The sequence below is a fragment of the Tarenaya hassleriana genome, unplaced genomic scaffold (assembly GCF_000463585.1).
Source record: "Tarenaya hassleriana unplaced genomic scaffold, ASM46358v1 Cleome23, whole genome shotgun sequence".
Lineage (NCBI taxonomy): Eukaryota > Viridiplantae > Streptophyta > Magnoliopsida > Brassicales > Cleomaceae > Tarenaya > Tarenaya hassleriana.
In genome coordinates, this window is record NW_010965625.1 from 2,228,951 (window position 1) to 2,240,032 (window position 11,082).

General features: G+C 40.2%; 2 protein-coding genes and 1 long non-coding RNA gene across 3 annotated transcripts; all 3 read right to left on the bottom strand.

The window, feature by feature from the left end:
• Positions 1–3,732: 3,732 nt before the first annotated feature.
• LOC104815349 lies at positions 3,733–6,519 on the bottom strand. The gene is made up of 3 exons (XR_772084.1): positions 6,320–6,519; positions 5,377–5,456; positions 3,733–3,946 (listed from the first exon to the last, which is right to left on the bottom strand). It is a non-coding gene; the product is annotated as an uncharacterized LOC104815349 (long non-coding RNA).
• A 181-nt stretch (positions 6,520–6,700) lies between these two features.
• Positions 6,701–8,510, bottom strand: LOC104815350 (eukaryotic translation initiation factor 1A-like). Its single transcript, XM_010543705.2, has 2 exons — positions 8,366–8,510; positions 6,701–7,255 (listed from the first exon to the last, which is right to left on the bottom strand). Exon 2 carries the CDS (start codon positions 7,248–7,250, stop codon positions 6,813–6,815), a length of 438 nt encoding a protein of 145 aa, XP_010542007.1. The 5' UTR covers positions 7,251–7,255; positions 8,366–8,510; the 3' UTR covers positions 6,701–6,812.
• Positions 8,511–10,079: 1,569 nt separating this feature from the next.
• LOC104815435 (ethylene-responsive transcription factor 3-like) lies at positions 10,080–11,081 on the bottom strand (the record flags this gene model as incomplete). The annotated part of the gene is made up of 1 exon (XM_010543814.1): positions 10,080–11,081. A coding segment is annotated over one exon (639 nt), but the record flags the coding sequence as incomplete, so codon positions are not given.
• Position 11,082: the final 1 nt, after the last annotated feature.

The following is an 11,082-nucleotide window of genomic DNA, read 5'->3' on the forward strand; positions in this document are numbered from 1 at the left end:
TATATAATTATAAATCTTATAATAATTATGTTTTCTTTTTATTTTCTAGTGATTCTAGTAATTCGGGAAACAGTTCGGGAAAAGATACCACAAATATTTCTGACCCAACGCGAAAGTATGGTACTCCAGATCCTAGTAATCGAAATAATCTTTTATGCAATTTCTGTCAAAAAGTTACTAAAGGAGGAGTTTATCGGTTGAAACAACATTTAATTGGAAGATTTAGGAATGTGGTCAAATGTTCTCGTTGTCCCGAGCATGTGAAAATAGAAATATAAGATTTTATGAAGAAAAAAGCATCTTTAAAGATTGAAAGTCAAATGATATCTCGTGAATTTGAATTGGTTGGTGACTTGGATGGAGAAGAAGAGGAAGCTTCTTCAACAAAAAACAAAGAACAAAGGGGCCAATGGATATGTTTGTCAATCTTAAAGCTGATCCGAAGAAAGATGGGAATGAAGTCTATAAAGCAATTGACAAGAAGCTCAAGGAAAAAACTTGTATGTCAATAGCAAGATTTGTTTACGATAATGGAATTCCGTTCAATGTAGCTACCAGCCCAAGTTATGCAGAAATGTGTGAATCTATTAGACAATACGATCCAGGGTTGAAACCACCATCCATGTATGAATTAAGAGTTTCATTTCTTGTTCAAGAAGTAAGTGATACGGAGGTATATTTGAATGAGCACAAGGAGTGGGCATAAAAGGGTTGCTCAATTTTATCGGATGGGTGGCGTGATTCGATTGCTAATAAGGATATCGTGAACTTTCTTGTCAACTTCCAAAAGGTTCGGTTTTTCTTAAATCGATTGATGTCTCAGAAATTTTAAAAGACGCTAATTTATTATATCATTTGCTTGATGACATTGTCGAGAAAGTGGGCGAGGAAAATGTGATCCAAGTGGTGACAGACAATGCTTCTAATTATGTCAAAGCTGGTAAACAATTTTTTATTTTATTTTTAGTGTTTATTTGTCTAAATATTTTTAATAATACTTTTTGTTAACTTGTAGGAAAATTGCTTGAAGCAAAAAAATCACATATTTTTTGGACTCCGTGTGTAGCACATTGCATCGATCTCATGTTGGAAGATATCGGAAAAATTCCAAAGATAAAAAATGCACTAAAGAAGTGCATGCACATGAATGGCTATATATGTAATCATGTTGCTCTTGTAAACATGATGAGACGATTTACAGGTCAAAAAAATTTGCATAGGCCCGCAATCACCAAGTTTGCTACATCGTTCATCACTCTTTTGCAGTACCACAAACAAAAAAATAATTTGAGGAAAATGATTACTTCACAAGAATGGAATGAATCCAAGTGGTTAAAGGAAACGGGAGACACAAGATTGACAACATATCTTTTGCAAGATAGTTTTTGGAGGGATGTGCTTTATACTCTTAAGTTGACAGGATCTCTTGTTAAGGTTCTCAGGATTGTTGACGGAGAGAAAAAACCACCAATGGGATATATTTATGCAGCGATGGATAGGGCTAAAGAGACTATTGCTTCGAGTTTTATATTGAAAGAGGAGCATTACAGTGTAGCATTTGAGTATATTGATAGAAGATGTGAATGCCAACTTCATCGACCTTTGCATGCAACCGGTTATTTTCTAAACCCAAGTCTCCATTATGATAACCCAGACGCAAATTGTGAAGAAGTTATGAAGGGTGTCTATGAGTGTATTTCCAGATTGTCGGATTCTATCGATACAGAAAATCTAATAATAAAAGAAATAGCATAATGTAGATCTGCAAATGGTCTATTTGGTTTACCGGCAGCCATTAGACTAAGGAATACACAATCTCAGGTATCAAATTTTAAAATTTAAAATATATATTATATTAATTATGGTGTATTAAGAATTACTAACGCTTTTTTTCTTTACATTTTTATAGCGGACTGATGGATTTCTTTTGGATCTTCTACTCCTCATCTCCAAAAGTTTGCTATAAAGATCTTTAGTCTCACATGCAGTACCACTAGTTGTGAAAGAAATTGGAGTGTTTTTTAACAAGTAAGTAATATCTACCATTCTTTTTATTTATATTAAATAAAATTATGCATTTTTTATATGTTTTAAATTTGATTTTCAGATTCACACAAAGAAGAGGAATAAGTTAGCACAAAGTCGATTAAATGACTTGGTTTATATCAAATATAATCGAGATTTGAAATGGCGACACAACATGAATGACACCAAAGATCCTATTATGTTGGAAGATATTGATGAAAGTAATGAATGGCTAATTGGTAGAATGGAAGGTAGCTCAGATGAAGTCAATGATTTTGTGTTTAGTGGTGATTATGGTCTCACGTGGGGCCAAGTTGGTAGAGCTGCTGGAGCCCATGATCCTTGTTATCATACTAGAGGATCAACAAGTGCAAAAAATAGTACTACTTCTTCCTCGTCAATTCATAAAGGAAAGGGTATTGCTTATTCCGATGAACATGAAGAAGATCTCGGTGAAGACAACGATTATGAAGATGATGGAGAATATGAAAATGTCGATCTTTGTTTATTTTACTTGGACTTATTTTAGATAATTTGGTAATTGAATTTTATATTTACAGTATATTTAAATTTTATATTTACAGTATATTTAAATTTTATTTTTACTAATTTTTTATTTACGCGCCTCGCATACGTGAGGCGCGCGCCTTCGTCTTGCGCCTCACGCCTCGATTTTTTAGACTTTTTGCGTCTTGAGCTACCTCACGCTTTTTTAAACCAAGGTGACCAGTGAGACCAGTGACCAGTGTGAGCAAAGTGACCAGTGGGATCGGTGACCAGTGTGACCAGTGTGAAATGTCTATACAACACCGATTTTAGTAATATATATAAGAAAAATGAGGTCAGATCTATACACATGTGAGGTCGAATTAAACCGAAAATAAATGTTGGGTTGTGCGATGAGAACTTGCCTTTTTTCCAGATCTATACAGATCTGACTTAACTCCTGTGATTTGATGCAATTTTGACGGTAGTTTCTCTGAGATTTCGCCGGTAGATTTGACGGTGAATTCTGGTTTTTTTCGGCGGAAATTTATGGGGAGAGAAACGAGAAAAGAGAGAAACGCGAGGCAAATCGAGGGATTTCGCCGGTAGATTCGCTGCGATTTCGCCGGTAAATTTTGGTTTTTTCTGGCAAGAATTTATCGAGAGAGAAGTTGGGAAACTGCATGAGGAGAGAGAAACGAGAGGAGAGAAAAACGCAAATCGATGGATTAAAAAATGTGTTATCTAAAGATTTTTTTTTTTCGCCAGGTGAGAGTTATGCCATGAAGTATTTGTAGCAAAGTAAAGATATTTTTGATAATGCTCCGGCTAAGCCCTTAGCCGGAATTCAAGTCGATCCGAAAGCCCAATTTATTTTGTTTTAAAAAAATAAATGACTTTTTTTATATATTAAATGGGACAGCCCAACTCGATTCGAATATAGGTCCAAAAAATTCGGATCGGCCCGAATCCGAATCCAAAATTTTCGTGCCGAGTGCAGATTCGGCCCGGGTGGACCGACCCAATTGATACCCTAGCTTCAGGACCTGCAACTGAGACACACAGAGCCAAGAAGAAGGCCGAGAGCACACACCAATGTTGTGACACCCGAAACCCGTATCCCGCAATACGAGTTGCGCCACATGGACAAGTAAAATAAAAATCGCATTTCCAAAAAAATTTGCGGGAATTTAAAACTTTTGTTTTCAGAGTTAAGCGGAAGAAAACATTCATACATACATACACGGTACATTATTCCAGTTATAATTATACATTAACAGTGGTAGAATCACATTATTACAAACCATAAAAGTCTACCACCGCTATGATTTTCCAAATACGTAAATGTACCGTAGAAAAATAATTATACATGATCGCACAGCAGGTCACCCAAGTCTCTGACGTCCGCCGCTCCTCAGCTACTGCTGCTCACGACCTGAAACGTTGCGTAACAACGTCCTAAGCTAATTGCTTAGAGAGTGAACTCGGGCGTAACCCGGAGTTCCATTCTCATGGTGCCAGGGAAAGCACAAACATATATATATATGTGTGTATATACTATATTCTAATAAACAGGAATTAAAAAACATGAATCACTGTAAGCACGCAACAATCACAATCAAGTCCGTACGACAAGTCGGCCGTACGACAAGTCATAGGACAGAGTCCGTCAAATCGTCTCTACGCGCACCATGCGTAGGTATGTACTCCCCATGTGCGTAGTACAACCACCTCTCTCCTCGGAATCCATCTACTCCGCACACACTCGGAATCCGGTATAAGTATTTTTTATTTTCTCCGCCCGAACACATCACCCCACCCTAGCATCGATGTCACCTCTCGATACTAGGCGTGTCACCCAACTCCGGCATTGATGTCACCTCTCAATACCAGAGTTCACCTGACGTCGGCTACAACCGACGCCGTCGACTATAACGAGAGAGTCAATCGCTGCAACTTTCCCTTGCCGACCATCCGCCGCGGAAATACTTGTCAGGTTCGGGCCCGAACCTGACAGAGTAAGTCCGTACCACCTCCTCGGGAGACCACAATCCGCCCGAATCTCAGGTATGTGTGATGCCCTCATCCTCGGGATACTCATATCCCGGGGTCCGCTCCGTCGCTAACAGATACGTTGGCGCGGTTCTAAAAAAACCGTGTGTTCCTCGTCACGCAATAGTACCGACTACAATCGGCTATCCACGCAAGTCATCGGGGTGCCCATAACCGTCCTATCATTCGGACGTTGGCGCGATTACATTATCGCCGCATTCACAATCATATCCCATACGGGTGACATCCGACCCGGATCAGATGGCCCGTAGATGGGACGCAATCTCGCAAACATTGTGTCATCATTCACAAACGTCTGTTTCTACAATCACGCGCTAAACGTTAATCCGAACCCTTCCGAATTAACGCTAGTGTCATGCCAGCTACCCCGATCACATGCATTTATATAGTTTATTTACTATACATACAATTCCGCTTGCGTAGTCTTTTATATTTCTTTATATATTTTCTTTCAGTCTTTTCATTCATACTACTGTATTGTACCTCCGGTACGACTTACCTGGTCCCGGTCCGCCCGGAAAAACCAGTTCAGTTCGTTCCGTGATTTTTACCCTTACCTTGCTTTTATTTTGGGTCCAGACTACGTGGGGTCTGGTCTGACCCATATTTTCGGTATATTTTACATTTTATCTTTTCTACCAAATTCGCACAAACACACGTGATTTGCTACGGGTAATTCACCAAAAATTCTTATTTCACTCAAAGCATGAATCATACGTCATTTAATCATGGGACACTCCAAACCCAAACCCCATGTCAATAGACTTCCGAATTAAACTCGAATTCACTCACCTCGGGTTATGCTTGCGGGTTACGGGTAGTGGGTAGCAGATTGTGTGATGGATAGAGAACTTCCTAGAGCTCCTCTGGGTCTGTAGAAGTCAAATTGAGTATTAAAATTCTTGGCTTCGGGCGATCATCCTAAACTCTTTTAGTTTTTCACTTTAACTTTAATTTTATTCAAATTAGGTTTTGGTCTATTAGATATTTATTTATTTATTTATTTTTAACGTTATTCCGTAAGTTTCGGTATTGACCGAGAACATATACCAAAGAGTTCTATCTTTCGAGCTTCATAACTTTTTCTATACAGGTCTAAATTATACGTTCTATATCTCATTAAAAAGATCTCTTCGATATCTACGTATAGACACCAAGATCACTCAATTCCGACATCGGGATAGGAAGTTATGAGTAAAATACTCTGACTGTATAATTCACGGACGATAGCGCTATCGCGCATGCACGATAGCACGATCGCGCATGCACGATAGCACGATCGCGCAGGCACGATAGCGCGATCGCGCATGCACGATAGCGCGATCGCGCATGCAAAAATTGTCCAAAATTGACAGCAAACACGATCGAACAATTGGAGACCCACGATCGTTCGATCGTGGGTTAAATTTTAATACAGTTGGGCCTAAGGCCCAAATAACACATTATAATTAATGCGATCGATCGATCGATCGTGCTAATGCGATCGATCGATCGTCAATCATCTTCTCCGATTACATTTTTGGTTTGCGCTATCGATCGATCGTCGATTACCGATTGGTCGATCGTCGCATCTGTTCAGAAATTTCTCGATTTCTTGTTGTTTTTGCCAGATTTTTATATCAATTTATTTCCAGACTAAGACCCATCGTTCCTATACCAGAAATTTACGAAAAATACCGATTTTTACCATTAAACGGTGAAAACAGAAATTTCAAACAAAACCCGAGCCACTCACTTTCAGACCGTTTCGGTCGACGTTTTCGGCGTTGGTGACACTGTGGTTGTGGGAGGAGTCTACTGATACAGTTCGGAGGCCACAAGGATTCCGTTTGAGGCTTGACGCGCCTCTCTTTCTCTCTCGGTATCTTGCGAAAGAGAGGAACGGAGGTTCGTTTTATTGGCAGAAAGCCATGTGGGACTGGGGACAGGAGTGTGGAGTTGGTAGCGGCGGCGTGGAATTTTTCGTCAAATGGCCGTCGTTGTCACTTTGTATTCCGACCGACGATCGGTCGATCGTGTTTGGTCGATCGATCGATCGTCATCGTTTTTTTTTTTAATATTTTTTTTTTCAAATTTACGGGTTGTTACACCATCATAAATAAAAATGCAAATAAACTTCAATTAAACAACACTTGGGGTTGAGATTATCATTAACACTCGGATGTTGAAGACAAATGTCTCAAAATTGGGGAAAAATACATAAGCTGGAAACTGATCTTAAAGCCTCTTTAGATCCTATCGATATCTTCGTCCTCAAACTCGACGTAATCATCATCAGCGGCATTGTCATCTTCATCCAGATCTCCCACGATTCCTTCGTTGAGACGGGTATTATCCGGAAGCTCGCCGTATGCCTTCAGGAGCCTAGCTTCATCAGACATGTACTTGAGGATGACGTCAGCTTTGTCGTCCTGGAAATCCCTCAGCCCGACCAGTATGATGTCACCAGCCGCTATCCACACCTTCTTGTGCATCTTTCCTCGGATATGGCATAGCCGTTTCACTCCGTCTATGCACATCGCTTCACATCTACCGTTACCGAGCATACGAAGAACTTGGGCGTATTCCTGCCCGTCTTCCTTGAACACCAGCTCACGCTTTTCGTCATCAGCTTCGTTCTTTCCTCTCTTCCTGTTCTTTCCTCCCTTTCCCTTGTTCTTCGGCATTGTTTCTGCGTTTTTTCCAAGACAAAACCAGCTTACAAACCAGATTACTAGAAGAACAGATGTGTTACTGTAGGAGATGAATGTCAGTTTTCATTTTTCATATAATGCTCTGCCAGAACAATTGAGAAAGAATCCCCAAGTGCTTTAGAAGATCATCTTACATTGCCGTGAATGTGGTTTTCTTTAGAAAACTCGGCCTTTACACACTTTCTGCAACAATTGCCTCACCTGTCGATTTATTCTTATGACATTTCAAACTTCCATTTGATCCCCACATCTATGTTTTGTTATTTAATCACAAAAGTCCATTTCCAATTTGACTCAAGCACATATACAAGAAGATTGCAAGAATCATTACCGTATAATACAAGAAGCAACACCTAACCAAGCAAAATCTATTCTACTCTAAACCCTAAAACCAAAGACCAGTACTATCTCAAGCCCAAATAAGAGCGCAGACCATGGCAACAAAGATCAGCCCTGATGAAAGAAACGAGGAAAAAAAGCAGATAAAGGAAGTGAAAGCAAATATCAAAGAAAGATCTTTCAACCGTAAATTTTGCTTTTGAATCTGTTTAGATCATACGTACACAGAAAATTTCCGTGACAAAAGCAAGAACTGAAAGCAAAAATCAAAGGTTAAGGCTTGACATAACATACTGTTTGGTTATGAATCAGCTAGAGCATTTCACAATTAAATCTCACATTCTTGCCCTAGAAAACTGCTTCTAAATCAAATCCCAATTCAATACATAACCTTTAGCGAAATTGACTCATCCAAGAATCGAAACCCTAGAATCGATATCCGCATGCACGTATTCCTCACAAGTCATAACAATAATTTTGATGTACAAAACGAGATACTCATGCTCACATCTAGGGATTCAGCAAAAGAGATTCTGAGTATCCCCATTCACAAAATTTCGAAAAAAATCCAAGACTGCTATGTCATCATAAGACAGAATAATATTCACCTTAATTCAAGAAAAAAAACAATTCCCCACCGCAAATCAAACCTCCGGAAAAGAAGATAAATTATCGATCAAGCACCCACCTCCCCCCACCCTAATTCGATTGCTACGAACCCTAAGAACCCAACAGAGAGCGAATCTTACCGTTAAGGAGCGATCAAGGCCGTGTTCTACGATTCAGGAAAAATCACTACAAGCTTGGAAGCGATAGATTCGCAAATCTCTCTCCCTCACGGAAATCGTATGAATGTTCCGTGTAGCTGCGGCTGCTGAATTTTCCCCACAGCTCGCAAAAAATATCCTTAAATACTAAAGGTTTCCAAAACTACCCTTGAGCTTTAGTTTAATTACCGTAACGCCACCCGTCCGTCCGTACCCGTACGTGTTTTCAACATTGGTTACTACTCGAATCCAAAATTTGGTTCTCGCTGCCATCTGAGGTTTTAACACATATACACACACACACACACATATATGTATGTATCCGGTTTTCTGTTAATCTTATTATACCGGCCTCTTTCCGAAGAAATTTTATGTACAGTAAAAAGCCGATTTAACGTTGTTACAAAGAATGCTTTCTTGTAAAATGAGTGCATGCATTGCATTGAGAGTTTCATAAGCGCAAAACAAATTACAAAGTGGTATTCTCGTTATGGAGAACCGTTTTAATAGGTCACGAGGAAGATGGAAAAACGAAATACCCTGCATAATCGGAAACGTTAGCGTTGGACCGTGGGATTTCCCTACTTATTGTTCCACGAGAACATAGAACTATATGTTGTTTCGCTTTAAAAAAGGAAGACAAACAACGGAATATCCGATATTTGGTTTTGGATCCGGAAGAATTTGGATTGCAGACGAGTAATAAAGGGTATCTGAATAGGACCAAAATCAGGATTTTTATCCTAGTTTGTTTATCTCAATTTAGTTTTGCATCCGACCTATCTACCGATATACGATAATTTGGATTATCTGAAAGTCACGATATTCATTGACGCTGGATTTAGGATCGAATTTCATCCTAAAATCCGAATCATGTGGATGATATATTTGTAGAGGGAAAGCAGATAACAACCTAATTCCATCATCAGTCCCGTCAAATCATTGCAAGCACAATCATTTTGCTCGACGCATAAGGAACGATATAACCAATAATTATTTTCCCTTTCCATATTTCCACAAGATTATAATAATATATTAAAATTTAAAAAAAAAACAAACAAACCTTTTCATTTCACACAAAAGACTTAGTCGGCACGTATGAGATGGATTGGTATCGACAGTCCAAATATATATATTAAAATTATAGCTAGCCCCATCTGCAATAATAATAATAATAATATAATAAATAAGCATGGTCGCCTGCAAATCCCACCATACCACCTCCCCACTTGCCCTCCTCCATTCTATCAACAATCATCATCAACATCATCATCATCATCATCTTCTTCTTCTTCTTCTTCTTCTTCTTCTTCTTCTTCTTCAATTGCAATGTGATTAGTATTCCAATCATACTCACTATCTTTGTCCTAAACCCTAAAAAATTCTCAAATCAACCGATGATTCTACAGCTAGTTTCATTGCGTTGTTCGAATCTATGTATCATCGTTCGTATCAAGAACATCAGCCAAGGATCACAACCTCACACTCGGGAATAAGATTATCCCTGGATCCAAACACATAACCCTCGATCCCTGCATTTGCTTGCTCTTACCAAAATCTCCATCACCTGTTCGCAAGATCTAAGAAACAAAGATGATAGAGTACTGACTCCCGCACTCACCATCAAACCAGTCGACCATTGCCCCATGCTTATCAACCAAACACGACAGGAACTGTATGTGTGTGCGCGCGCGTATATTGTCAACAATAAACACAGCTTTCTACAGATAGATTCATCAAACAATAAGGGTTACGTCCTGTCCTAATCGATGGGAACGTGGACAGAATCTGATCCATCTTAAGATCTTGCAAGTTGCAGATGAAATCTTTAGCTGAGAGCATAAGATGGTCGAAGAACAAAACCCAGATCGTTCAAGCATCATAAACAGAATACCAATTCCACTTGTAAGAATCTATCATATGCATAGATTTAATCGTAATGTTCTCCACTCTCGATCCATACAAGATCGAAGATGATATAACTTCTTTTCGATTTTATCGATTTTTTTTTCCTGATTTAAAAACAAAGGAAGACTTTTAAGAACGATAAACCCAATAATCAGAGACACAAAGCGGTCACCTTCAGATCTTCGCCGGAATCGTGATCCTCCATCGGAGGCGGCAGGTTGAGATCGAAAGGCAGGACCTTACGGAACGACGAGGTGAGGACGCAGTCGTCGTCGTCGTCGACCACTGAAGAAGAAGAATCGCAGTCGCTACGGCAATCATCCGGTGGGCGAGGCTGCACCGGTTTCTTGCGGTGTACCACCACCTCCGATCCAGGTCTCGAAACCCTAGGACCACTGAACGACTCCACCGTGCTGCTCATGCTACTCGACGCTGGACGGTTCACCGGAGACGAACCGAATCCGGTACCCCGATTCTCCTCCGATCCTCCTCCTCCTCCTTCGCCGCCGTCAGCCATGTATGGTTGATGGTGATAATTAACGTTCGGGGAATCTGGCAAGGGGAAATTGGTCTTCGCCTTCGGTCCCCGGAGATTACGCGCCGCCGTATCGTACGCACGCGCCGCATCCTCTGCGGAATCGAATGTTCCGAGCCACACGCGCGCCTTCTTCAACGGATCCCTGATCTCGGCGGCGAATCGGCCCCATGGTCTCTTCCGTACACCTCTGAAACGAATTTCCGGCAAGCCGTTGGCCGCTGCTGTCAGATCTACCGGCTTTGCTGGCGCCCCC

Coding starts and splice junctions, on each gene's coding strand:
- LOC104815350 (XM_010543705.2), bottom strand. CDS start 7,250: ATGCCGAAGAACAAGGGAAAGGGAGGAAAGAACAGGAAGAGAGGAAAG.